The 27990-nt window shown below is 40.7% G+C and overlaps 3 protein-coding genes and 1 long non-coding RNA gene across 6 annotated transcripts; 1 reads left to right on the top strand and 3 right to left on the bottom strand.

Annotated features, from left to right (window-relative positions):
- Positions 1–580: 580 nt before the first annotated feature.
- slc30a1a (solute carrier family 30 member 1a) lies at positions 581–5948 on the bottom strand. Its single transcript, XM_014029823.1, has 2 exons — positions 4844–5948; positions 581–2749 (listed from the first exon to the last, which is right to left on the bottom strand). Exons 1-2 carry the CDS (start codon positions 5403–5405, stop codon positions 1908–1910), a joined length of 1404 nt encoding a protein of 467 aa, XP_013885277.1. The 5' UTR covers positions 5406–5948; the 3' UTR covers positions 581–1907.
- A 316-nt stretch (positions 5949–6264) lies between these two features.
- On the bottom strand, positions 6265–13912 carry nek2 (NIMA-related kinase 2). 3 transcript variants are annotated; one of them, XM_014029825.1, is made up of 10 exons: positions 13844–13892; positions 13637–13763; positions 12699–12916; positions 12377–12617; positions 10989–11071; positions 10788–10914; positions 10489–10720; positions 7057–7111; positions 6907–6983; positions 6265–6681 (listed from the first exon to the last, which is right to left on the bottom strand). In XM_014029825.1, exons 2-10 carry the CDS (start codon positions 13730–13732, stop codon positions 6476–6478), a joined length of 1335 nt encoding a protein of 444 aa, XP_013885279.1. In that variant the 5' UTR covers positions 13733–13763; positions 13844–13892; the 3' UTR covers positions 6265–6475. The 3 variants fall into 3 exon arrangements, with proteins under 3 accessions (XP_013885279.1, XP_013885278.1, XP_013885280.1); XM_014029824.1 differs by having other exon boundaries at positions 13637–13912; XM_014029826.1 differs by having other exon boundaries at positions 12699–12901; positions 13637–13912.
- A 3488-nt stretch (positions 13913–17400) lies between these two features.
- On the bottom strand, positions 17401–21561 carry LOC106533492 (acyl-CoA:lysophosphatidylglycerol acyltransferase 1). The gene is made up of 2 exons (XM_014029821.1): positions 21455–21561; positions 17401–19887 (listed from the first exon to the last, which is right to left on the bottom strand). The coding sequence occupies exons 1-2, from the start codon at positions 21558–21560 to the stop codon at positions 19736–19738; spliced, it is 258 nt and encodes an 85-aa protein (XP_013885275.1). The 5' UTR covers position 21561; the 3' UTR covers positions 17401–19735.
- On the top strand, positions 19870–24074 carry LOC106533493 (uncharacterized). Its single transcript, XR_001312246.1, has 2 exons — positions 19870–19912; positions 22243–24074. It is a non-coding gene; the product is annotated as an uncharacterized LOC106533493 (long non-coding RNA).
- Positions 24075–27990: the final 3916 nt, after the last annotated feature.

Here is a 27990-nt window from a genome sequence, read left to right as displayed (position 1 = left end):
GGTTTTAATGAAACTCTGATCGAAATAAATTATGTCTACAAGTGATCACCTCAGTTCAAAATGGCCGTCAAAGCAAACCAATATTAGCAAACATTATGGCAGCTGATTTTACAGATAGAGCTAAAATTAGGCGTGGCATTAGCCGAGTCATAAAGACGAGGTGGGGAGTTGGGAGCCACAGTAACAGAGGAATGCTGGGTAAAGCCCCTCACTTGTTGCCTCAGGAATGTCCCCGTCCCGTTATTTATATAAAGTCCCCCCCCACCCGCTGTCAGACTCACAGCATCTTCAAACTGAAAACTCACCATGATTCTGCTGCGTCACGCTGCAACAGGGAGAAAACAGGAGCCGTGAAACGCAGCAATCATGGATTTATTAAAAATCCACAAAACAACAATCCAACACTCATGACTTCCTTTTCCTCACATGCAATCATTTTAGGCTGAACTTTTGAAACTTCTGTAAAGATTTTCATATATTGAGTTGAGTTTATAACTCAGCTGACGTGGACTTTGAGAATTTGATCTCTACTCTTTATCACCCATTGCAGAAAGACAAAAACTGACGATAAAACGTGGGCTTCTTTTGCCGTTCCGAACAGCCATATTTTATTTTTTCCATTTCACACTGACACTTCGGACAGGTACTGTGGATATATATATATATATATATATATATATATATCAAAAACACATCAGCTTGTCTTTACAATTACAAAAACACATTTGCTTTCAATTTGCACGTAGAGCTCAAGTCACAGAAAAGAGAATAAAAGTGACCGAAACATAATAAATGAAGAAAAATAACATTTCCCAGCACGTTTTCTACATTGCATACACTTGACTTAACAGGGAGTGGAAATCTGAAGTGCATCAAACGTTCAGATGACGTCTGAGGGAGAAGTCCTGTAACCAGCAGGTTCTGGTGAGCAGCAGCTGGAGCTCTTTTTGGAGCCATTAACCCTCAACACCGGGACTCGTTTTGGTCGGGTAAAAGAAAGAAACTGCCTTGGTGTTAACTGAGGTGCCGAACACATTCATGAGGACTTTAAAACAAAGAAAAATAAACAACACGAGGAAGGTTTCCAGCATGGCTTCATACAAGAAACACTAATGCAGTGCTTGTTTCGTCCCAACGGATCTGACTCCACCTTACAGGACGTCAAATGTCATCACCAAACTTTTATTTAGGTAGACACGCTGTTGCACGTCTACAATACTAAGCGCTTTACCACAGCAGGTTCTTTAAAAGGCGAGGTGAGAGGTGTCAATGTGGCTTTTGAGTTGAATGTTTGTAAACCAAAAAAGAGGCCAGAGAGGAGTCTGAAAAACAATCAAATACAGCAAAAATGCTCTTCAAAAGAATTAATATCAAGACAGAAAATGTTTAAAAGTCTTTAACAGCATCTACAGCATGATAATCATTTCTAATAACTTAAATACTTAAATTAATTCAGCAATATAATACTATTCCACTCGCAGTCAAAGAAAAGATATGAAAAATAGATTTGCTCACAGCAAAAACAAACAAAAAAATAAAAAACGACACTTTGTGGAGAGGTCCGGAGGCTAAACTCTACAACCTGTAGGCCTGACGTCTCTGCCTCATCCCTGCGGCGAGAAGCTTTGGCACAGAAAACACGACATGGAGCAGATCAGAGACACGCATGCAGGCTTCGCTCCAGTCCCAGAGGAGACGAGGTCCATGAACCCCAACATGCGTCACAACCATGCTGCGGGAAGGCAACGACGAGAGGAGGAGGGGTTAGCCACAGACAAAAAACAAAAAACAAACTGAAATCACAGAAAATAAAAGTCCTATCAGGTCAACGAGGGGTCCAAAAAAAAAAAGATTCCAGCTTCCTCCAGGTGACAGTGATGTTTCCGCCCTGTTTTACGTTCGTGCGTTCACAGAGATGACTCCCTGGTTACGGGGAGCTCGGCCTCAGTCCGAGGGCAAACCTGAACACTCGCAGCCTGCTCCGGGGTCTCGCTGATGACCTCCAGAGCCGAGGCGGCGGATTTGCAGTCGGCCCCGCCGCCCTTCTTGTCCGCGGAGCCGCAGCACTGCTTGGGGGCGCACTGTGTCCGACAGGAGAGCTCGCAGAGGGAGTCCCGGGACTCTGAGCTGAACGTGACAAACTCGGGTTGGATGGTGGTGGCGTGGATGCCCTCGTCGTGGAAGAAGTCCTTGATGCGCTTGGCCACGTCCATGTAGGCGGTGGGGTCGTGGCACTTGATGTGGGCCGTGGCGATGATCCGGCTCCCCGCCAGCTGCCAGATGTGCAGCTCGTGGATGGCGAGCACGCCGTCCAGGCTCAGCAGCCGCTCGTTGAGCTTGTGCATGTTGATCTGCTTGGGGACGGTCTGCAGCAGAATGAGGGCCGACTCCTTCAGCAACGGGTAGGTGGTGTACAGCAGGATGCCCACCATGATGAGGCACAGCGTGGGGTCCATGTAGAGCACCCAGCAGGGCCCGGCGGTGACCGTGTAGTTGCTGTACTGGGGGTTTTCAGCGTGACCGTAGCTGCAGAAGTCCACGCAGTCCTCCTGGCCTTTGCAGCTGTTCCACACGAACGTAAAGATGATGGCGTTGACCACCACGATGACGGAGCCCAGGGCGTCGCCCAGCACGTGCAGGAAGACGCCGCGCATGTTGAGCTGCGACGACGACTCTTGCTCAAAATCCTGCTCGTCGAAGTGGGTGTTGCCATTCATCTGCACCTCTGAGCCGTCTTTACAGCTGACATCTGGAGATTAAAAAATAAAAATAAACATCCAGGAACTGCGTTCAGTTTCAGAACAAGACGATAAATAATCAGAGTTTGACTCTGAGACACTAAAACTACATTAAAACACAGATACAGGTAAAACAAAAAGGTGTAACAAATCTGTTAACAAGTAAAGGGATTCTATTTTGTAAGTAACAAACGTAACAAAACATACATGATGAATTTAGACGACGGCGAACTCGCCCTCCTCGATGCAACAAAACCCTCCTCAGTCAGTAAGAAAATTTAATTAGTGCGTCTGCAGGCGGCGTGGCAGAGCGAGCGCACACACAGCTCAGGGAGAGGCTACCTGAGCAACGGCGGCGGGCTCTTTTCCATGCCGGGGCGCCATCGGGTCATTCATCAACTGCTAATGGTGTGTCTGGGACTGTCGACTCCACCGTTACGCTGATGTATGACCCGGGAACAGCAATCAGTGCACAGAGGGGGGTATATAGTTGGCATTTATTGAAACTGGCAGGGCCTAACGGTGTGTGTGGGGTAAATGGGCTTCTGTTTGTGGGTTTAACCCTCAAGTAAGTAAGGGGTGCTGCAGAGGATTTAAAAAAACTTTTTCTTCCTGTTTTATTACACAAATAAATTGTTTTTTGTATGTTTTTAACAATCTACTTTTACTATCAGAAAATAGGCTGCTATCTTTAGAAATCAGGACAATAAATACAAACACTGGCTGTTTTTTAGTCATTTTGTTTAATGCAGGTCTTCTTAAAGCTAATGTAAACAAAGCATTAAATCGGGTTCTGCTAACAAACACATGGAAGGAGTTTTTGAGCTGCAAAAAGTGTCCATTTAAGTCTTAAAATCTTATATCCAGCCAAAAAGTATGTTTATCTTGTTTTGAGACTGATGTACAAATAAGGTTGTGTAATGGCAATAAATTGTCTTAATTGTTGATATGATACAAATCACACAAACAGGGCCTGGAAATTTTCCTTATTTCAAGACGTCTTACCAAGTGCAATAGTCTTATTTCACTTAACGAGTTTGAATCTTCTCAAATTAAGGAAATAAGGAACATTTCCAAGCTAACAAGATTAATATTTTAAACACATTTTGTTCTTTTTTAGTTTACAAGTCTCAAAACGCTATCAAAAATACTTTTTGACTGGATATAAGATTGTAAGACTTGGTTAGATGGAAAATTTTTGCAGCGCTTATTCAGTGTAAACAGCTCTTCCATGGATGGAGCTGTTGACCTGTTTTCAGCCCCTTTGGCTGTTTTAGTAGGTAAACAAACGCACATGACGTTTGGCAGCAATTCACAAAGTTTTGCTTACACATTTTTGTTTTAAGGAGAATTTTATGGACCAGATTTAGGGAGCAGTATGCATTTGTAACTATTTTTTTTAACTTTGCATTGTTTGTACTTGCTGTCACTTTTGTGTGACTCACTGAAGGAATCTTCCCCAAGGGATCAATAAAGTTATGTCTAATCTAATCTAGCTTCTGACATGGAATAAACATTAAATACCTTATAGTTCCGTATTTTGCCAACATGGCACTTCGATCTCATACTCCAGGTTTAGGTTTACTTGTTTCTAGAGTTACTAAAAGTAAAACTGGAGGTTTCAGAGCTTTCAGTTATATTCTCTTGTGAACCCAACTTTCATTTTTTGTCGACGCAATCAGCTTCTTCACTTGTACTAAATGGTATGTTATAACACGTGAACTAACCACATATATAGATTTATTGTTTTAAATGTCAAAAATCCTTCTAAGTAATAAGCGATCTACCTCTAGTTGTTAGTTTTATGGGAAATTCATCTAATTTTGCTCAGTTTGGAACTTGTCAAATACATTTTTTCTAGTCTAAGTCAGACAAAATGAAGAATATATTTAATTAAAAATATTCAGAAAAGGATACCTGAGCTTGGCCTTGTTCATATGTCTGACTTGGATCATGTTCCCAGGGTTTGAGTGACCCAACAGATCCATGTTTTAAACATTTAGTGGGTGATAATGTCCTCTGTGGTCACGTGGATTACTAACAGAGATGTTGAAATTTATGAGGAAGGGAACTTTTAGGAGGTCTGTGGGTTTTAACACACTCACCGGTTCTTTGTCTCACATCTCCAGGGCTGTTGTGGTTCCCCACCAGGTTGTTGGTCTCCTCTCCCGCCGAGCCGTTCCCAGCCTTCCCCCTCTTGCCCTTGCCTCCGTGAGAGTGCCCCCCGTGGGAGTGCCCGTGGCCTCCTCCTCCGCCGGCATGTCCGTGGAACAAGCAGAGCCCGAGCAGGTTGACCAGGAGCCCCGCGGCGCCGACCACGGCCACCATCACGGGACTCTCGATCTCGTGGGGCTCGGTGAAGCGCTCGATGGCCTCCAGGACGATGGTGAAGCACAGCGCCGTGAGGAACACGGCGTTGACCAGCGCCCCCATCACCTCGGCCCGGATCCAGCCGAACGTGTTCTTGTTGGTGGAGTGGGTTTTCTCGGCGAACCGCACGGCGACCAGAGCCACGACCAGCGCGATGACGTCCGACAGCATATGGAAGGAGTCCGACAGCATCGACAGAGAGGCGGTGAGACGACTCACCACCACTTCCACGATGAAGAAGCTGAAAGTCAGAGACAGCATACATAACAGACGGGCTCTGTTGGGCTCGCAGGCCATTTTTAAAAAAACCTTCAGTCCTTTTTTTGTTTCAAAGATTCAAGTTAGAGAGGGTTCGCGGTGTCCTCTCTCAAACCTCCCCGGACATCTGTCAGACAGCTCCCAGAGACAATGCGACCGACGCTAATATACCAGGCGAGCAGCTACACACGGAGACAAACGACCAGAGACAAGAGAAAAAAAATAAAGGGAGTATCAGATTTTAGTAACCGTGTGAAAACGCCGCGGACGTCACTCCCAGCACAGTTCAGACACGTCTGTCGACGAGCTCGTTTGCAGACGGCTGAAACTTTGCACCCGAGCCGGCAAAACTTTCCACACGGAACACGACACAGTTGGGCCCGCCCACGACAGCTCCTATTGGCTGACGGCGTGTAAGGAGCGTTGTGATTAGTCGAACTACATTAGTCGCCCTCTTACAACTACGGTTGTAAGAGGGCGGGGCAAAGATGCCGGACGACCGTGGTTGCTACGCACGCTAATCGTAAACGTACTGTAAACTCAAAACGATTAAAGCTAACCAATAAAATAACATATTTTTAAAAGCCGAAATGTATTTTTTTCTAGTAAACAAATTTCTACGTAAACATCTAAACAATCCAATTTGTTAATCAGCTGTATTTAAAAAAAATCAAATGAAAGAAATGACTTCCTGTGTTATCATTATCACTTTGCTTATTCAAAGGTTGAACAAGAAACTGGTGACCCCTTGTGGGAAGAGCTGCTGATTAAAGCAGTTCTGATAGCTGTGAATGCTATTAAAACACTTCTTGTCTTTTTAAATTACAATTATTAATCTGTAATGGGCCAAATAAGGCAGACTGAACCACGTCAGCAACCATTAGGAAGGCAATTCAGATATTATTCCTAAAAATAATCTACTTTTTATTATAAATATTGCAAAATATACACTGGAGATCAAATTAGCTGCTCATAAACACACACACGCACAGACACAGCTATAAAAACACTTTGCTTCACAATCACTACAGTCAAAACAGCATCTTAAAAATATTAGATTTACACAGGAAATTTTCACATTCATAGCAAAACACGTTATGTTTGTGATGTTAACGGATTCCGAAGATCTGTCTGCTTTTCAGCTGGCAGATCTTCTCCATCTCGTTCAGTCTTTTGGCGCGCAGATCGGCGGCCTGCAGCCTCCTCAGGATGACTTCCTGTGATGTTTCGCTCTGCTGACTGTCAGGCTGCAGGTTCTCTTTGCTTTCGCCAGCGAAGTGGACCTTCTTCTTGCCGGGGGATAGATTCTCCAGATCTGCGGCGAACAGAGCAGGGAGTCAAAACGACCGAAGAGCTTTATCGAACGAGATGTTTTGCAGACACTTTTTGTTGTAATTAACAACACCGGTGTAAAAAAATAAATAAAAATAAAACTTTATTCACATGATTTCATCACAGATTCATTAACACATAAAACCACAGCTGTCTCAGTTTCTGCCTCGGTTCAGAAAGTCCAAACGTCCCAGTTGGACTCCCATACCTATGTCTGCAGCACAGAGCAGTGCCGGGTCCTTCTGGAGCTGCAGGCGGCTGTGATCCTTCAGCAAACTCTCTGCTCTGAAAGCACAGGTCAGAGTGAAACATAGTGTCGAATGAGCAAAAATAGGTCAAACTGTTGCAGAAGTTTTACCGTTCAAGCTTCTTGTTCGCCAGTCGCTCACGTGCACACAGCTCCTGCTCTCTTCCTGCCATTACAAAATAAGTTAAAAATTGTTTTGTTAACAGTATTTTTCATAAACGCACAGGTAAACACCAACTGTCAGCCAGGAGCTGTGGGAGGAGAAGTGGGTCAGCATTTGATCGAAACGTTTCTGCAACATGAACAAACCTGCTCCGACCACACGGGCCCAGTCAGACGGAACCAGAACTTTTTTTTGTTTTTAATCACAAAACAGCATCGTCTTCCTTTAACCTGATGAGAACTCACATTTTTAGTCTTATTATTGAAGCCAACGGTCAGGATGTTTCCGCTCATGACTTTGCTCGTCAACTCTGTCTGTTAGCAAAATATCTCACGAACTACAGGACGGGTTTTAATGAAACTTTCAGGGAACAATCATTCCATGTTTGTTTACAGCTGATTAACTCTGACTCAATTCAAGATGGCTGCCACAGTCAACACAAAAGTTGCTTCACTTCATTCAGGTTTTACAAATATTGCGCTAAAGTTTGGCATTAAATGTTTGAATCAACCTTGTCTGTCTGTTAGCAAAATATCATTTGAACCAGCAAACGTATTTTAGTGAAACTTTCAGAACGAAGTCGTTAGCTTTGCATCTGAAACTAATTAACTTTTAAAGTCAACACAAATCAAGATGGCTTTTTTAGAGTGAGTTTTCAAAATACATCAACTTTAATTACAAAAAATACTCATTAAAATGCATTATGATCTTTTAAATTTATTCAAAAACATTTCTTTCTCTTTAAAATCAGTTTCAGCAAATGTGTTTTATTTTTATCTTTTCATGCTCCTGTTAGCTTTAAGCTACAGTTTTTTCTTTAGCTACCATTTTGTTGATATCAGCAGTAAGCTATTGCTTTGCTAATTGCAGCTTTATGCTAAGGTTTTTCTGTTTTAGCTTTTAGATGCAGTTGTATTTATTTTAATTGTAGTTATAGTTTTATTTTAGTTTTCAGCTACAATTTAGCAAATTTTAGCTTTTAGCTGCAGTTTTGTTGTGAGGTTTAATTGTGGTTTTGCAAATTACAATGTTCAGCTTTTGTTACCATAGTTTTTTATTTCAGTTAATTTTGTTTTGCAGATTTTAGCTTTTCTCTTTTAGCTACTGTTTTTCTACTTTAGCTATCATTTTTAGCCAGCTTCTTCTCTCCAAGGACAAAATATAAATGCTGGGGTGACCATGCCTTTTCTGCAGCCACACCTCGTCTCTGGAATCAGTTTGGTTACTGAAGTTGGATCCTTTAAATCGAAGCTTAAGACCTTTTTTTTTTTATTCCAACAGGCTTTTAATACTTGAAAATGTGATGACATTTCTGGTTTTAGTTTTTGCTATTTTGTTGTGTTTTCTTGTTTTTAACTTGTTGTCATGTTAATCACTGACTTTGTGAAGCACTTTGGTCACCAGCACTGTGGTTGTGTGAAGCATTATAGACAGAGTTGCACATAAGTGGTGCACATGCGCGATCAAGAGAGAAAAAGCACACCAGATGGAATGTCATAAAGCTCTCTTGCGTACCTAAGATTGTACCTGAGATTGTGAAAACAACAGCTAGCAGGGTCACAAATGCGACCTGATTTCTTAAAAACAAACAAAACAAACAAAACCAGCCTCACTGGTGTGACTGGATCGTCGTTCTGTCAGAGGAGGGCAGCGGGGCCCTGATGTATAAGGATTAAACAGACACTGCTTTTAACGAATCAGACAAACTCCAGAGCCGTTTTATCCAATCAGAGCAGAGCAGGACGAGACTTTCAGTCAGAGCAGTTTTCAGCTGCAGTTTTCAGCAGCGGCTGCAGCGGTCAGTCCTGACATCTCCTCCTGCACTTTGTTCCTGAACTACCAGAGACTTTGGTCTCTAAAACCTAACTTTATATTTAAATATATGTTCAGAGCGTTGTTATGCAACATATCTGTCCAACTTTGTGTCAGTGAATAAACTCTCCTCCTGAGAGACAGGAACGCGCCTCAGCGCAAGCTCTTCTAAACCATCCCTCTAACAGAAGAATATTTGTTTGCCCCATATCAAAGCAAAGATGAGTCTCTGTTTAACGTCACCTCCCCATCCAAAAAAATAAAAACTTGCCATGTTCTCTAGGTGAATGAGTTTAAATGTTATTTTAATTTATCAGAAAGATCCACAAATTTAATTCTTCACAAATTTTATGATAAGAACAAGATTCTTGATGTGTTAAACATGTTTGTATTTAGAATCATACTGTGACACAGCTGCTCTGGGATAAATGTAATTCAATAAATGATAAAATKTGAATAATAAATCATTTTAAATTATTACATGTGCTGAAACCATTTAAATATAATCTTTTTGTATAAAATAGTTTTAAAAAAATAAATCAGTCTAACAAATAAAACATTTGTTCTGCGCAGAAGACAGATATTTGCTGCTTGTTCTGGAGAGTGTATAAAGCTGGTTTAAACAAGGCCAAAGATCTAGAAGGCCAAATTACAGAAGCTGTCCATCACAGGGTCATGTGTAACCTAACAGACATTTAAACATGAAATGTTCAGTTTGACATGACATGTCCCTATGGGTCAGCCACTTAGGTAGTTTACAAAATTTATGCAGAGTAAAAAAAATTAAATAAATACAAAACTCTGATTTGGCATGATGTCCTGAGACATTGCAGCTGATAGAAGGCATCATAAAACAGAACAGGGCAATATTAAATGCCCTGATGCCCCTCTAGATCAATGTGTTAAATGAGTGAAGGAACATAGCGCACCCAGCAACAACCCCAGGCTCTCCACTGAGAACCAGACCAAACATTTTATGTGCAACCGTTTATAGAAATAAATGAAATGAATTTTTATATTTCAGCATTTGGCTACTGCTGATTGTCGCTTTATGCTAAGGTTTTGCTAATATTAGCTTGTAGCTAAAGTGTAATTTCAGCTTTTGGCTACAACTGAACAAATTTTAGCTTGTAGCTGCAGTTTTGTTTCAAGCTTTTAACTATGGTTTTGCAAGGTCTAGCACTTAGCTTTGTTATGCTAGTTTTAGATTTTAGTAAAAAAAACATAACTTTTATACTGATTTTAGCTTTTTCTCTTACTCTTATTACTTTCAGCTATTAGCTATAGTTTTGTTAATTTTAGCTACTGTTCTGCTAATTTTAGCCTTTCACTCTTTTGCTCAGTGTAGTTTGCATTTTGCTCATTTTAAAATCAGCTGTAACTCTGTCAGTTTGATAAATATTAAGCTACAGTTTGATGTGGTAGTAGCTGAGAGTCATCAACACCTTTAGCTCTAACAGATCAGATATCAGAATCAGAACCACTCGACTTGTCAGAAACAGCCGAGGAAGGTTTCGGCTCCATCAGCTGTGCTGTTTGTGTGGCTCATTAAAACCTGGAAGCCTTACTCTCCAGCCGCTCCTCGCGCTCCTTCAGCGCTCGCTCTCGGTCCCGCAGCGCCTGCTCCCTCAGCCGGAGCTCGGCAGTCGGTGGGGACGCCTCAGCCGGTTTGTTGGGGGGGCATCCGGGGTCCGGGGAACTCCTCAGGGCCCGCACCCGGGCCTTTCTCTGCTCCTCTGCGACCACGTCCCTCAGCAGGCTGCTCTGGAGGATGGACTCCACAGATGGCCTCAGATAGTCCTGCCAACAAACACGACTGGTTTTAATGAACCTCCCGTAATAAAACACTACGTTCAAAGTTTCCAACCTTTAAGTTCAGCATTTTGCCGAGCAGCGAGTTCAGATCCTCGGAGTAACGGTACGGGATTCTTCTGAACCGCCCCTCCCTGATCCTCTCCGCCAGCTCTCTCTGGTTGTACGCCGTGAACGGAGGCCTGAGCGAGAAAACGGTCAGATCCCACGGAAATCTGCTGCTCAGTTAAAAATAACACGTGTTTACGAAACTTACGATAACGCACAAAGTTCATACAACAAACACCCCAGAGACCAAATATCTGACTTTTCATTGTACGACATCCTGTTGACCTGTTCCTGAAAGAACAAATGAAAAAAAGAGAAAAGATGGAAAACTTTTCTTCTGTTGTTTAAAATGGTTTTATTTTTTAAATCTGTTTATTTTGAAGTATAAATAGTCAGCATGTTACTCGCAGCAAATTATCCGATGCTCACAGATTACCAGATTAAACACTATAAATATAGATTATTGTGGGAATGCTGAGTCATCATCCACACATTCCTGTTTGTGATTTTTCCTGAACACTATTTATGCATATTTTGTATCATTTTAAACTGTTCAATTATCAAAACATTCAGCTCCATCAAAAATAACATGTTGACCTTTAGTATCTAAAACTTTTATTTTTCAAAATCCATCCATCCATCCATTTTCTGTACACGCTTTATTTTATTTAAAAAAACATACACGTTAAAAAATTTTTTACTGTTGCTACCTTTGTTTCAGTAAACATGTTTTATTTTTGTTTTCTGATGTTCCAGTTAGCTTTTAGCTACTGCATTTCTACTTTTAGCTATGGATTTTGTGATTTTAGCTATTAGCTAGTTTCATTTATTTTAGCTTATAGCTGCAGTTTTGTAGTTCTGAGCTTTTAGTTAGGGTTTTGTGAATTATAGCTTTCAGCTTCTGTTAATGCTAGTTTTAGATTACAGCAACATTTTTGCTGACTTTAGGTTTTATTTTATTTATTTATTTTTACCAATTCTAGCTATTAGCTATTGCTTTGATCCATTTATACTTTTTTCCTATTTATTTATTTCATTTTAGCTTTTAGTTACAGTTTTGCTGATTGTAGCTTTTAGTTATATATTTGTTAATTTGAGCTTTTAGCTATGGTTTTGTTGCAACAGTTTTGCTAATCAGGTTTAGCTTTTATCTTTTTAGCTTTTATCAGCAATTTTTAGCTATTAGATGTCATTTTGTTGCTCTCAGCTTTTAGTTATGGTTTTGCATTTGCTAGTTTTTGATTTTAGCTAAAGTTTTGCATAATTTAGCATTTAGGTTACTCTTTTATTAATTTCAGCTACTGTTCTGCTCAGTTTTAGCTTCCACCGTTCTGTTCAATGTAGCTTGTATCTAGCTCATTTGAACTTTTCTTCTGCTTCTTTTATTTTTAACTCAGCTTCAGCTTGGAAATACAAGCCGGTCCGGCCCGACGGTGTAATTCATAGATTAGTTTGATTTTCACAACAAACTATTTGCTGAAAACTAAATGTGACAATTATTCACAAGTACTTCACAACCCTGACTAGCTAAACTGACTCTGAATTGTTCTCCTGAACTGAGTTGAGAACACTTGAAGTTTTTATCACTCAGCCTACAGGAGACATGTAGTACGGCGTTCCAACAAACGTCTTGGCGAAGCTGGAGTCGTGGTTCAGAATCCTGGCCAGGCCGAAATCGCCCAGCTTCACGTTCTGCCTGCTGTCCAGGAAGATGTTGGCGGGCTTCAGGTCCCGGTGCAGAACCGTGGCCCTGCCGTCACTCCTCCTGTGGCACTCCTTCAGGGCCAGGGTGAGCTGCGCCATCACCCGCAGGACGAACTCTTCCTCCAGGTAACGCCTGCGGGGACACGGACCTGTAACTCCACAGGTTCTCAGAGGAGGAACCCCTTCAGACCCCCGCCCCCTCGATTGTGGTTACCTCTCCTTGATGCAGCGGTTGATGAGGCAGGACAGGTCCCCTCCTTCACAGTACTCCATGATGATGTACAGCGTGGCGTTGGCGCGGTCTATGATGCGGTTGTAGTACCTCACGATGTTTGGGTGCTTCAGCTCCCTCAGAAGGTTGACCTCTGAAACCAGCATCTGCTTCTCGCTCTCTGCCATGGTGCCGTAGTCCAGTTCCTTCCACACAAGAACCTACACATAAAAAAGACTGTTTCTGCCTGTRTGTCTGTTAGCAAAATATCTCATAAACTAAAGCATGGATTTGAATAAATCTATCAGAGTTTATACATTGGATGTACATCTACAACTCTTTACCCTTTGGACTCAATCGAATCCAAGATGACCGACACAGCAAAGTGCTTTTTGCGAACACATAGATGGCAACAATTCAGTCAATTTTACAGAGATCAATCTAGAGTTAGTGGGGGTAGTAGCCGAGACTGATCCTCAACCTATATCCTGAGGGCTAAAAAAATTGTGCAATATCTTTCTTTAAAATGTCCCATTAAGTCTTGGGAGTCACTTCTCTCTGTCTGTTAGCAAAATATCTCATGAACCACTGGAAGAATTTTACTAAAACTACCCGTAGATAATCGTTAGGTGTGCATCTAAAGCTGATTAACTTTTAGAGCCAATCTAATTCAAGAAGGCCAACACAGACAACTGAACTTGGAAAACACAAAAACTGATATAATTCAGCAAGTTTTATAGATATCATGCTACAATCAGGTGTGCTAGTAGCTGAGAATCAATCACTTAATTACTGTTCATTGCATTTTCATTGTCACAAGAAAGCTGTTTTAAATTAAACTGACAGTTTTGCAAATTATACGTGTTTAATGACATTTGGAGCCATCTTTTTAAACTATCTTTTAAAACCTGGGTTGTATTTGCATTTGGAAAAATACTCACTTTCCCATCACTTTTTCGTCTTATTTTCTGGCACCGTCCGTAAGAACCGGAGCCTATAGTGTACAAAACCTCGTAGTCCTCCACACTGGACGGCATCTTAACGGCACCGGAATGAACGGTAGCTCAGCTGTTTGTGTGGTTTAATGTTGAATTAAAGCAGCGGTTTAAAAACCCGTCCAGACTTTTCACAAAATAAATCGTTCTTGCCTTTTAAAATGATTTCATGAAGTCTAAAGTTTACATTCCCCGTCACATGCTCGCTTCAGTCGCTTGTTTGTTGTTGCTTCTTAAACAGGAAGTGCGCTGTTTTAAATTGGTGCCGAAATGCTTGACTGTGATTGGCTGTCGCTCGAAGCACGCTGACTCCTGATTGGTCTATGAGGAGTAACAACTCGGGAGGTTGCTAAGCGCCTGAGAACCGCGAGAGTATCGCGGGTAGATGACGTCCAGTCTTCTGACCACAAGGTGGCGCCAAAAACAGGACAAATAAATTGCTGAATTAAAATATGTTTTAATTTTTAAAAAAGTGAATTATTTTTAGTAACACACTTCCCTGATTTGTGTGATCTATTTTATTAGTAAATCAAAGCTACCAGTTGGTATTCTTATTCCAGATAGTTATTAAAATAAATCTCGAATAAAACTCAGAACACATGATCTAAGTGCTCATTAATTTTCCTTCCCTAAAACTTTAGCATTAACTGTCTGATTCAACCTTCTTTGTCTGTTAGCAAAATATCTCATGAAAAACTGGATGAAATTTGCTGAAACTCTCAGAGAGTGACCAATGGATGTGGATCTACAACTATTATTGGAATTAATCAAGATGGCCGCCACAGCTGATCACTCTTAACCAATGAAGTTAATTTTACAGATGTTCTTAAAAGGACTTATCGTTTTTGCTGAGATAAGAGTATATAAATAAATAAGAATAAGTAAATATAAATAAGAGTCATTATTTTGTTTCCCCACTCATTTATCTGAATCCTGAACTCAAAGCGAAGGTCAGAGAAGCATTTATTTTAGTTTCAGCAGGGGTGAATGGTGTAAAATTGTCTCATTGGGAGGTAGTTTCTCTAAAAGTGGGCTCCCTGTTCAAGATAAAGGTAGTCTCTGTCAGTGAGGGGGTCCCTTCAGTGGGGCAGATTATCCTCTCAGAGAACACCGGCCTGTCAGTCAGCCCCTGCGAAGGTCACTCCTCCAAAAAGCTGGAGGAGTTTGGACGTCAGCCAGAACCGTTGCGGGGAGGATGAGGAGGAGGAAGGTGGTGGTGGGGGGGAAGCGAGTGGAAAACTGACAACAGAGATGGTCTGGTTGCTGGAGGCAAGTGCACGAGTGGCACAGAGAGGACAGCTCCGTCCCATAATAACCCCCTCACCTCTGCTGAGGTGACTGTGAGGCTGTAGCTTTGACAAGTCTGACGTAAACAAAAAAACCAGAATGCAAACCTGACAAACGAGTCAACAGGTTTGACCTGGGGGTCTGAACACCAGCTGTGGAGGTCACTCTGCTGCAGTGACGTTCGGCTGCTCCACAGCTGGATGTTTTACTGCTCGCTGACTCAGGGGACGCCGGCCGCCATCACTGCAGCGTGACACCGAGGACCTCGGGGAGCACTGCCCCGTGAAAGAGTTGTCTGCGGAGGAACACCGGTGCCTCTGCAGAGCGCATTAACGTGATTGTAGAGATGAATGTGTCTGTGTCATGTTGGTGACCTTGTTCACCCCCTGTGCAGAGTGTGTGTGTGTGCAGCGTGTGTGTGTCCTCCAGCAGCAGCAGCCTCCTCAGTTAGCCCTTCAGTATTTTGGTATAACTGAGTATTTAATCCTGTTTTCCAGCTCTCTTCCTCGATTCTCATCTTCAGCTTCTCCTGCAGACGTTGACGCTGTCACCAGCTGCTGAGTTTTTATTTATTCTGTGAATCAAACATTTTACGACAGCTTTGCAGATCAGTGTGTATTGTTTTAGTTTCTGCCAGAGCTGGTAAAACTGGTGACCTGTTGTTTTAAATCAGCTGGTTCAGGGTGCAAGCATTCATGCAGAGAAAAGTGCTGAGAAGTTTTGAGTTCATCTACTTCCCTTTTGATAATTTTAACTTTTAGTTCCAAATTTCAGCTTTTAGCTATTGTTTTACCTAATCTTAGCTTTCGGCTACATCTTTGCTCATTTACACACCAGTTTAGTTTGTTTCAGTCTCTTCAGCACATTTTACCCAAACCATTCAGCATTCCCGTTGCATTTATGCAGAGATTCAACAGCCAAAAACTGACAGCACAGGTAAATAACAGGTACACGGAGAGCAAAAACAAGATTTGGTTACCCACATACCAATAACAGCCTATTTTCCACAAACAAACTTAATATGTCAGATAAACAAGAAAATACACTTCAGAGGTCTACAAAAGCAGCTAGCTGCCAGCTACTAGGGGTGTAAGAAAATATCGATACACTGAAATATCGCGATATTTCATTTCCCGATATTGTATTGATATTCTAAAGCCCTGTATCGATTTTTTTTTATTAAGGTTTAAAATGTCAACTTTCCTGCCAACCATTCATTTTCATGTTGTAGTTCAGCCTCTGACCACTAGTTGGCAGCAGTGAGCCTGGTTCACTGCTGCCAACTAGTGGTCAGAGGCTGAACTACAACATAAAAATGAACGGCTAGTTGGCAGCAGTGAGCCTGGTTCACTGCTGCCAACTAGTGGTCAGAGGCTGAACTACAACATAAAAATGAACGGCTAGTTGGCAGCAGTGAGCCAGCCGTTTGGCTACTCTACCTCTTGAGGTAGAGGCTATTATTAAGTGTTGGGTGACCATATTGTAAATTAATATTAAAAACTAAAAGCTGCAAAAAATACGTTTTCAAACTATTTATTGTCAAATTTAGTCTAATAATTGAAAACATGGATGAAATAAGAAATATGAAACAAATAAAATAAAATACATACAAAGCAGAACACAGCTAAATGTATCAAAAGCATGTCTCTGTAATATTAGAATTTTCTGAGACAATGAATTTTGGTTTTTCATTTTTTTCCCCTGTAAGATGTTGTTATTTAATAGAATTTTTGGACAAAAAAATCGTAATATATCACAATATATCGCCTTGTTTACAGTATCGCAATATATCGGGATATATCGTATCGTGACCCCTCTGTCATGATATGTATCGTATCGCCAAATTCTTGCCAATACATGCATGATACATTTAATTTTTGTATCAAATAATTAGTTGAGTCTAGAAAGAAATATATTTAAGTGCAATGCATGTTATAAACTTAGACATTACTGAAATAACTACCAAGTTAAGTATTTATTTACACATTAGCTAATTTTAATATTGTGCACATTATGCATTAACTAGAGCAGCTAATGTGGCAAAGTTACATTTATTTATAAACTAATTTGTTTTTGTATTTAACAATTAGTTGAGTTTTGAAAATATAAGATACTGAAGTTAAAGTGCAAGAGGTTAAAATTTACAGACTACTGAAATAACTAGAAAGTATTTACTTATTTGCTAATGCTAATGTTGTGCATTAGCTGCAGCAGCTAGCTGCTAGAACAACAAAATAGCTTTTACCATTTAATTATTAGGGTTGAGTTCTGAAAGGAAAAATGTTTTTTTTTCTTAGTACAAGGAAATGTGTAAGTAAATGAGCCAATATATGTACTTTTTACAAGACTTTCTTGTCAGTCATTTCAACATTTAGAAACGATTTCACGTAGACCGCTAAAACACAATAAAGAGATGCACACTGTTAGGATCTTTATGTTTTATTCCAGCACAAGTTTTTTGTGTTGTAAAATGGCTGTGTAGCTAGGAATTAAAGGAGAAGTACAAAATGGAAAAAAATAAAAATAAAATAAAATTATAGACAGTTCCAGTACAATATGTTTAAAACCTCAACTGTGTTCATTTCCTGAAACCACATCTAGCAGAACATTATTTCCCTGCCTTCTTTGGAAATGTGATTGAACCATAAAAAAATAAATCAAATTAAAGAAAAAAAAACTAAAACAAAATAAAGATGATGCTTTGTTTCAGGTCACTCTCACAATGAAGGGGGAATCTGAACGATGACACATTTACAGTCTGATTCAAAATGTTTTCACCTACCTCGTCAGGTAGCCCTTTTTTGTATTTCACACAGTTTTTAACTAACAGTGGCACAGCAGGAGGGCAGCAACTAAAAAATGCACCTTTCTTTTTTTTTGCATTAGTCTGACAATGATATATCTACTGTTCCTCTCTAATTTGTATGATTAAAGCAGGCTTAAGAAGCTACAAATTTATCTGACCTCGAAACCACAACGCAGGTTCAATCGAACCCCCCGAAATGGTTCCTTCCACACTGGCCCACTTTTATCTGAACACCTAAAAAAAAAAAAAAAAAAAACCCAATGTGTCAAAAGGGAATGCGAGGAATTATTCAAGATAAGGCTCTTCCATTAAATCTGCATTTAAAAAGGTTGCTGCTGCGCACGCGGAGCTTCAGCAGCCTTTATTGTAAAAACATGATTAAAGAAAAACTCAGGGTAATACTTTTCTTTTTGTTTGCACCCCTCCTTCCAGAAAACATTCATAATTCAAAATAAAATCATCACAGAAAAAAAAAATTGAAGTAGACGCTGCAGTCATTTCCAACATTTTCTCAACTTTGTTACAAGATTTAAACATAGCGATGACACGGAGAGAGAACAGTTTATGTCATCTAAAAAAAAATTTAAAGAAAATCTTTGACCACTGGAGGTGAATCTGTTTTCAAAAAGTAACGTCACAGAGCAACACGACATGAGTCTTATCTATAAAAAATGAGGGTTAAAGACGACCACGCACACTCACTTAGGCAGGTTATGCTGTAAATTTACAGTTATGACACCTAAAACTCTGTATGCCAAAAACTCTTGGGGTAGCTTCCTATAAAAACAAACAGAGAAAGTTTTTTTTTTTAATTCCCACCGCCGACAGTAAGCATATGGCTTCAGTATTTGTAAAACTATGTAGTCCAGCAGGACAGTCTCTGCCTTCTCAGTTGCTAAAATGCTCCTCGGGATGGAAATCTAACCAGATTGATTTTTAATCCCCCGTCTTTAAAAGATGGTTTTATTTTCTACTTTTCATAGGCGTTGTTGGAAAACACTTACCCAAGCGACACGTCCTTTTTTTTCCGGCTTTCATCTGGGTCTTTATTACAGCCCCCCCACCCACACCCGTTTATCTTTTTTTTTCAGCAAGCTCACGATACGGCCACGAAAGACAAGGCGGACAGACCGACGATGAAGAAACCAAATAAAAACAAACATGGACAACAAATACGATGGCCGTCGTCGTCGTGAAGATATGCAGGTTGAGGAAAGAAAAATGAGAGAAATGAAAAACATCAACCAGCTACCACTTTTTTTTTCTTTGTGGAGTCTTTTCCTGGGGCAGGGAGCAGTCAGGGCAGTATGGATCTTTAGTGCAATGAAGGCCAGAGTGAGCGTCTCCAGTGTTTTTCTATTCACTTGTTTTAAACACGCCGTTCGCTCTGGAAGGTGTAGCCAAGCTGGCTCATAAACCGACTGACGGAGAGGTCCGGTGGGCTTCGACGACGACTCTCACGAGGAGGAGGAGGAGTTACGGGTGTTTTGCGTTCATCCATTCATACTGCATACTCTGTTGGAACTACTGCGCCTAAAGCCTCGGAACGAAAGGGAGTCCAGTCCAGTCCAGTGCGTCTTCTGGAGGAGTCCTGAGCCTCGTTAACGCTAATTAAAAGTCCTGTAGGCGGTGTCTACATGAAAGGGACGTGTAAACATTAACATGTGAGGGGCGTGAGAGATTATCTGCTGGAGCGAGTTGTGTGGCGTTAGGTCTGTGTGCAACTTAACCACCTCTGTCACCATATTGGTACGGATTTTTTGTCAGTTTCGGTTCATTTACTTGTTTTTTTTTCTTCTTCTCGTTGTTCCTTGTTAAGTCTCTCCACCGTTGCAGATGTACATTCATCCATCGTAGAGGGAGGAGGAGGGGGTAAAGTGTGACGATGGAGCCACACGCCGTCCGATCCTGAGGCTTTTCCAGTGGTCCGATAAAGACCCCCGTCAGCACGCTCAAAATAAACAGCAGTAGAGGTACTGGAGGACGTTGTACCACATGTAGCCGGAGGCGAACGCAAACGACTGGATCATGCAGAGCCACACGGGGTCAAGGGTCATCTGTCGGGACGCTGCCTCCTTCTGTCCTTCTGGGGGAGGGAATGACCCTGTGGGGGGATGAATACACAGACGGTTAGTTTCATATTGAGATGATCTGTTTTTATTCTTTTTGTTCTATTTAAACAATTCTCACATCTAAACATTCAGCTCAATCATGCCATGGGTGCCGTGAGTTTTGATAATTCAGCAACTTTTCAGATATTTAGCTTCTTCAGCCACTTTTTTCCTCACTGAAATAAATGGAGCTGTCTTCAACATCCTTAAAACTCTTCAAAATGTTTACATATTATATTATATTACATTATTATCACATACATTATTACATTATATTATATATTTTACTCTGGTTCTGCTTCTTTGTGCTAATTTCAACCTTCTTGTTTTTGGCCAATTTTTAGTTTTTTCCCCTGCTATTTCTGCCAATATCATCTTTTTTGTGCTTATTTTGTCTTTTTAATGCTAATTTAAAACAGCCTGTGACATGCATAGTCTTCAAATACAAAAAGTCAAAGAAAACATCTTTATATTGCAGAAAGTTGGTATAATACACAAGATTTAACCCATTTTGTTCCATAACTGGCATATTTTCTTTTGAATTTGGCTCAGCCAAAGTGAAACAGGAAGTGACATCAGAGGGGAACTCTTTAACAAAGAAAACTCTCTGGTCTTTGTTTATTGAAACATTATTATTTGAACTCTGACTCTTCATCTCTCTGATAGTGACTCAAAATAATCTTAAGAAACATCAGATTCTTCTCTACAGTCTGTGTTGTTAGCTGTTGTAGCAACGTTCTGTTTACATTCAGACATTCCCCTTTGACATCACTTCCTGTTACTTCACAGGCAAATATATCAACTGTTCATCTCAGCGACATGAAATTTATTTTGCAATATTTCATCAATGTCCTCTTTCTAAAATCGCATTCATTTGTATTACAAAAATTTGAAGTCACAGGCACTTTAAGTTTTTTTTGCTTTTTAAGCTACTTTTTTAAGCTGAAATCAGTTTTAACTGATTTTAGCTAAATTTAGCATTTTTTTTCTATTACCGTAACTTAACCTGATTGTGATCAAATCAGCTTCTTGCTGCTTAATTTAGCAAACATCCTCTTTCTGCTACAATCAGCTTTTTAGCTACTTTTTAGCTATTTTAAGCTTGTTTTAGCTTTTTCTATAATTTTATCACAAAACGTAAAATGTTTTGTACTTCTTTGTCTGTTAATGTCAGCTATTTTACTGTCCTCTGACCCTCCGTCTGCTAAATCCAACCTGTCTCTGCTATTTTTAGCTACATTTCTGCTCTGTTCAGCTCTTTCGAGACATTTTAGCTATTTTTTCCTGCTGATTTTTCACTTATTTCCTACTTTCAGCAAACGTTAGCTGTTCAAACTGAACTCACATTAACTGTTTAGTGTTTAAACATTTTCAGTTCTTCAGCAGCTTTCAGTAAAACTCTTTCAGCAACAAGCAGTCACACTGCCTTTTCTCAGGAAATAAAAATCCTCTGGTTAAACTTACTGTGAAGTCAGAGTAATACGCTCCTCTGCTCTCTAGCCTGAACATATAATCTGATGTTCTAACCCTACTTTAAAGCCTTGACTGTGTCGGACCTACCTGTGTCGTAGAAGTGGGCCAACAGCTTTTCCTTCTCCACAAACCTCTGGTAAAGCCAGTTGGTCAGGGCCTCGGCCTCCACAGGAACCTCTTTTATTGGGTACATCCTGACGGATGAGAAAACCAGAGGGGGGGATGTGAAACGTGACAAATCTTTACTGAACTTTCACTAACAAATATCCATGAAAGCTGCAGACCCAAACCAGTAAAACCACTAAAACAAGTCAACGTTCAGGAGAGAAGACGATTCAGAATACATTTTTAACCACAGAGTCGTTTGCTAGTGTTAGGCCAAAATAATTAATCATTTGCCGTAGCTAAACTAAAAGCCCCTAAAAGTGTTAAATAAATGCAGGATAATCAAGTAATTTCTAATTGAGAACACCCACAAACTAAAAGTGAACGTTAAATTAAACATACTAATGATCTGCTGTGATTTTAATTTGTTTCTCGTAGTTTTAGAACGCCTTTATGTCCCGTCTCATTGAATGCATCTTAAAAAGCAGCAAACTGGTAAAAAGAAACACAAGTCTGAACTCCCTCAGACCACCTTCAGAGGAGGTCTGGACCTCTTTAATCCGCCCACCTATGGTAGTCTGAGCATAATCCGTCCTGAGCTTGCTCTGACCTGACGTGACCCCAGTCAGGCAGCAGAGTGCAGATCTTTGACTAAAAGAAAAATGAAAATAAAAAAGGAGCTCATTGGGAATATTCTGAAGATTTAGTGGTTTTATATTTGCTAAAAGCTTTAATAAACTATTCATCTCTGTTCTCCATGACTATTGCAGAAACAGCTGAACTAACGTAGTCGTCCTGTGAAGGAGTGGGCGGAGTCTCCGCTTGGGTTACCAGGTGAGAGGCTGGGTGCACCTTGTTAGGTTACCTGGATTGTGACGTAATAATCCACAGGTTTTTGAAACAGCTCATTTGTTGACACTAACAAAACATTTACATACTGAAGCATAAAAATATGGAAAAAAGCTGAATTTTGCATAATAGGTCCCCTTTAAACCTAAATAAACACAAGGCTTGTTTGGGTTAAACCCTCGTGTTTTTGCCCTCAGACAGTGTTATAGCTAATTAAAACAGCTCTGAACCAAGGTGAAACAATAATATAGCTCTGAATAAACACATTTTTAAATAAAAACATCAGCACACCTGTGCTATCACCTATCTGACAACCTGTGAGACGTGGCTGTATTTGCGTACAGAGCAGGTAAATGACCTCCGACTGCAGAAACAATTTGGGCGCATTAACCACCAGGTGTGAGTTCACCCAGAGGTGACAACCTGCAGATAAACGACAACTCTGAAGAGCCTCTACACAAAGAAACGGGGCAGGTTTACATGTTTGCTTGTGTACGCAGGAAAACATCAAATAATATTAAAAACCTGAACCTCTCTGTAACTCTACCTCGGCCCTGGTTGCTTTGAGCAGAGAGCCGCCTCGATGTGGGCGGGATCAAAATATTAAACACGCATGAATCTTATTTTATTTTATGACTGCACCAAACTCAAAAGTAAAGTACTGAAGACTGTACAGGACCATCCAGCTGTATGAGGCAGGACGACAGAGAACTGTAAGCTAATGGTGGCTAATGTTAGCTTGTTGTGGTTGTAGAACCAACATTCATGTTTTTGGTCTGTGGGAGGAAAACAGACTACCCGGATAAAACCAACGCATGCACAGAGAGAACACGCACCCAGAAAGGTCCCCGGCCGGGATTCGATCCGACAACCTTCTTGCTGAGAGGCAACAGCTCTACCAACAGTCTGCAGTTTGAACCCAAGGAGTCAGCTGAGATTTCACCTCAAACGGGTGTCGATTCCAGCTGCCTGTGTTTGCTGATGATGTTTGTGTTTTCGTTAAGTGTCACAGGCAGACAGAAGTGCTGAGGGGAGCCCCGGCAGCAGACAGACTCACGCAGCTCCACTAAACGACTCACGAGTGAGTCAGAAACATCTAACTGCAACAGTTCAGTCGGCTCGGCCGTCGAGAAACTGAGAAGTCAGCTGCAGCTCAGTGACAGGCAGCGGTCCTGAAAACCCACAATAACTTCAGAGAGTTTACAGTGGTGCAGTTTTAGCTGTTTTTAATTTTAACGTTTTTTTCTTGGAACAAAAAAAAAAAAAAAGAATTGAAACATCTTTAGAGGCCAACATAGAACAAAAGAAGCATTCCTTTAATGCAGATCACCTGCCACCTTACAGGACCAGGTTTTATCCAAAGATCAGGTGCCATCTGTTACATGTTCGGGATGACGCTCAACTACCACCACACCAGATTTTAGCTCAGCATCTGTAAAATTATTGGAGTTATAGACAGCTTTGGCGACCATTTTGAACTGAGTTGACTTAAAAAAAAGCTGCAGATGTATATTTAATGATTAATTTCTGGGAGTTTTATTAAAATCCCTCCAGTGGTTTATGAGATATTTTGCTAACACACAGAAATGGACAATTACATGATTATTTGCCTTTTGTATCGACTGGCAATAACAAGTGACAAGTGAGTTTTTCAATCAAATAGTTGCTGTTTGCTTCAACTCTACTGTAATATTTATATTTAGTCATTTTTTTAAGTAAAATAAAAATATTATTTGATGTATTTAAGTTACAAGAGGAGCTGTAGTTCTTCAGTTGAATGTTTTTCAAATATAATAACAGTTTTTTTTTGTGAATCAAGCTTTAAAATTTTTTTAAAAAGATGATTTTTGTGGGTCAGGTTAAAAAAAGAGCAGATGATGAAATCCCATATCTGCCCAGCAGGGGTCTCTAGCGAGCTGCAGCCCACACAGCCAGCTCTTGGTCACCTTCAAATAGAGGTTACCATCTCCTGCCTGAGACCAGCATTTTCCTCTGCGCTCAACATCTGCTCAATATTCCTGTCCAGACAGCGTCTCGTGTAAATCTGACCCAATCAAACAAACAAAACCTCTCAGCGAGGGAAGAAACCAGCTGCACGCAAATGTTGCCTGCTAATTTATTGCTGCTGAAGACGACACAGGTGATTATTTTATGGTCGGCTGCTCAGAAAGACACAAACAACCAGCAACGTGTATGAACATAAAATACCACTTTCACAAGCAATAATAAAAAGCCAATAAGTTTATTTTATATCCTTTTTTGTAAAGAGTTGATAAAACATCACAAACACAAATGGACAAATTACGCCTCAAGCATGACTTTGATTTCAGATGAATTAAAGTGAAAATGTCTTTTTTTCTTTGTCTTGAGTAAAACTCAAGTTTAGCAGCAGAGGTTAGGAAAATGTATTTCTTGTATAAATCTAAAGTTGCTGATTTACAACAAATCTTTTTCTTTAAAAGCATCATCTGAGGAAACCTGGACTTGGTTGTTGCTGCAGATGTGTTGGCTCTTCTCTGGCAGGTCTGAACGTTTGCACAGGAATTTCTCTGGAAGGGAAACATTAGCTAAAAGTCATAAAACTACTATTTTTTTCTATCCTTATTAGAACCGTGTATTGGCTTCCATATATTTCTGTGGCCTAACCATGATCCTTACCCCACACCTGACTAACCCTCACCCAGAAACGGTGTTCCACCAGCAGACTTTGGTCCCCAAAAGGACTACTGACCCTGACAAGGTGGCTGTTTATACAAGAAAAGGTCCTCAAAAAGATAACAAAAACCAGAAACACTCATGGATTACAAAAATAAATAGATAATGTCTACTGTGACCTGTTAGCAGAGGGTGAAAATAAAAAGTTTTTAAAAGAAACCAACAACAAAGCTGAGCTCTGACGGTCGGTCACCTGATCAGGTGATTAGAGGTGAGGCAGGCTGTTCTTTAAAGCTTCTCTCCTGCAGCAGCTATCAGGTGTCCTACAGGTCTCTGATGGACCAAAGAGACCCAGATTATAGCCAGTATCGCCAACAATAATGCTTTTTGCCTGTGGCTGTTAGCAAAATATCTCAAGAACCTTTAGATATATTTTAAAGAAACTGCCAGGACATAATCACTGGATGTACAAATACAACTGATTAACTTTTAAAGGGAATTCATATTAAGATGGATGCCACAGTTGACTGGCATCACTCAACACATAACTGGTTATAACGCAGGCGGTTTTACAGATACAGATACAATTTGGTGTGGTCGTAGCTGAGATCCAAGTTATTTTTATTCTGATAATAGTCTGTTGGGTTAACTGATCTTTTTATTCAGTTTTAATAAATAAATGAGTGAATATGATCAAGCAGCTCATGCAACTCGTGTAAGACTAGAAAGAGTTTCACACCTTCTGAGCGCCAGCGGAGCTCGGAAACGTAACCTGGCGGCACGGAGGGAAACAAAAGCCGCCTCTGGTCACTTATCAGAGGGTTTGGGCTTTTTTGGCCAAGGAGTAGCAGCTGGCTGCTGCGGCGCTTTTCCTGCAGCTGAAATATTCATGCAGAAATCAGACTGGTCTGGTGCACGGAGCAGCTGCATGGAGCCGCTCAAACAGCTGAGGCTGGACGAGGCGCTTCTGACTGTGGAAGCAGAGAAACAATAACAGGCTTTGATAGCAGGACGGTTAATCAGCTGCTTCCACCCGTTTTATCAGCCGGCTTGTTTTGAGAAAAGAGCTTGAAGCAAAAAGAGCAGCAGATAATGGCTGCAAAACAAAATCAGCCAGAGATACGAGTTCACCAGATTTATTAAAACATCTGATCTCTGATCATCGCTGCGGCTATTAAATACGTGTTTAGTTTTTAAATTTTCTGCTGTCAGATAAAACTTTTAGTTATAAGACATGAGGAATCTTATTACTGTTTTATAAACAGAGCTAAATATTAGTTAAACACTATTAGAAGCAGAACACTAGCCATAAGCTAAATGAGACACAGCACTAGCTAAAAGTAATAAAACACTAGCTAAAGCTTAACAAAGCAAAACAATAGATAAAATTAAAAGCCGAATACTAGCTAAGAGCTAGAAAAAGCAGAAGTAAAAAAGCTTAATTAAAGTAAAAAACCAGCAGCAGTAAATAAATTGCTCAAGTCCAAATAAAGCAAAACATTAGCTAAAAGAAGGAAAAATCTAGTTAAAATCTAAAACTAACAAAAACTCGAGCTAAAAGCTAAAAGTAGCAGAGATGTTGCTAAAAGCAATGTGAAACGAGCACACGGGCTGAGGTGGATTTCACAAAGAAACAATGTTTCTGATGGAACTGAAATGTTCTTGTTTCTGTAAAATACTTGCAAATAAAGTTTTAATGTTTTGAAAAATCATAGCCCCCCCCCCCCTAAAATGAGCTGAAGTTTTGACGAAAGCGTGGCTAAAATCGTACAAAGTGTGCCGAAGCATTCAGTTTGCAGAAAACACGCGGAGAAATAAAAAGGCAACAGTGAACGCTGACTCAGCTTTTAAACCATTAGCTGATAAATGCAGCAGATTCATGTAAAAATAGTATTTTTGTGTTTGACCTGGCTGCACACCTCTGTCATAATGATACACTGAGTATTTGGGTCGTCCGGTGATTTGTTTTGTCTCTTGGAAAGCTTTAATCAACGGATCGAGTAATGGACTCGATTACAAGCTGTAAGGTTATAGCTGCTGTGAGGAGGATCGTCTCAGTCTCCACCCGCTCCGCTGCTCTTTTGTTTACAGTCGAGTGGAAATGGAAGAAAACGACGCCGTCGACGCTGTACGGGGACGAGGAGAGCGTGGTAGTATTTGTAGCTGGAGCAGCAGAGTAATGTAGTGATGATGTCGTGGAGTCGGCACGGGGCCACGGCTGCGCTCTCAGCTCCGCTCTAACCCACTTGGCACCGGCCGCCTCGGTAACCCGACACCCCGCTGAGGCCGGCAGACAGCCGAGGAGGGAGAACTTCAGCATCTCCTCCCACGTGTCAGGAGCCAAACACGACCGCTGACGTCCTGACATGTGATGCTGCGGCGTCTGCGTTTATTTCAGGAGAATCGTCCTGCTGCTGGGAGATTCTGTTTCCCTCTCTGAACTGGCAAAGGAGGCTGATTAAGTCAGACTCTGGCTTTAAATCTGCCCACTCCAAGGGGAACTCTTTGGAGCGACACCAGTCATTGTTTGGTGACTCTATAAGGGCTTAAATCGCTGGCGAGCAAAGTTGTTACACTTATGCATCGGTTTAGGTTTTTAAAACGCTCAAAAAGGCTAAAAAATACCAACATCCTGCCCCTGATTTGCTCCCTAAATCCTACAAAATAAGCAACAATTAAAAATCCCTCTCAAACCTAACACTGACCCTTCAGGACGCTCGCTGAATACCAAGAGCCCTTATCAGCCATGAGAGGGAAGTGGACCGGCGGTTTGAGTCCAGTCTCTAATTGCTCCAGTTAGTCTTCAACTCACTTCCTCTACGTCAAGGCTTTCTTTCTTACAGGAAATGATTTAGCGCAAAACACAAAGGATGCGACACAAACGAGATAAACTAGAAAGCGATCTGTTTGGAACACTGCCACATACTCAGTATATTTAATAAAAAAACAATTAATTAAAGTTTTCCTTAAAAAAGGCTGAATTTTTCAAGCACTAAAGCCGCCCTGCCACGCAT

This window comes from Austrofundulus limnaeus, unplaced genomic scaffold (genome assembly GCF_001266775.1).
Source record: "Austrofundulus limnaeus strain Quisiro unplaced genomic scaffold, Austrofundulus_limnaeus-1.0 Scaffold957, whole genome shotgun sequence".
In the NCBI taxonomy this organism is placed as follows: Eukaryota; Metazoa; Chordata; class Actinopteri; order Cyprinodontiformes; family Rivulidae; genus Austrofundulus; species Austrofundulus limnaeus.
Note: the sequence above shows the minus strand (reverse complement) of the source record. Positions and strands in the feature narration are given on the sequence as shown.

What these genes read in the sequence shown, in the direction of transcription:
- slc30a1a (XM_014029823.1), bottom strand. Translation starts at nt 5,405, where the DNA reads ATGGCCTGCGAGCCCAACAGAGCCCGTCTGTTATGTATGCTGTCTCTG. An exon ending in AGATGTGAGACAAAGAACCG is followed by an intron (nt 2,750 to 4,843) that starts GTGAGTGTGTTA and finishes TTTAATCTCCAG; the next exon opens with ATGTCAGCTGTAAAGACGGC.
- nek2 (XM_014029824.1), bottom strand. Translation starts at nt 13,732, where the DNA reads ATGCCGTCCAGTGTGGAGGACTACGAGGTTTTGTACACTATAGGCTCC. An exon ending in GACGAAAAAGTGATGGGAAA is followed by an intron (nt 12,917 to 13,636) that starts GTGAGTATTTTT and finishes TTTTATGTGTAG; the next exon opens with GTTCTTGTGTGGAAGGAACT. An exon ending in GCGAACAAGAAGCTTGAACG is followed by an intron (nt 6,984 to 7,056) that starts GTAAAACTTCTG and finishes CTGTGCTTTCAG; the next exon opens with AGCAGAGAGTTTGCTGAAGG.
- LOC106533492 (XM_014029821.1), bottom strand. Translation starts at nt 21,560, where the DNA reads ATGTACCCAATAAAAGAGGTTCCTGTGGAGGCCGAGGCCCTGACCAAC. An exon ending in GGCCCACTTCTACGACACAG is followed by an intron (nt 19,888 to 21,454) that starts GTAGGTCCGACA and finishes ATCCCCCCACAG; the next exon opens with GGTCATTCCCTCCCCCAGAA.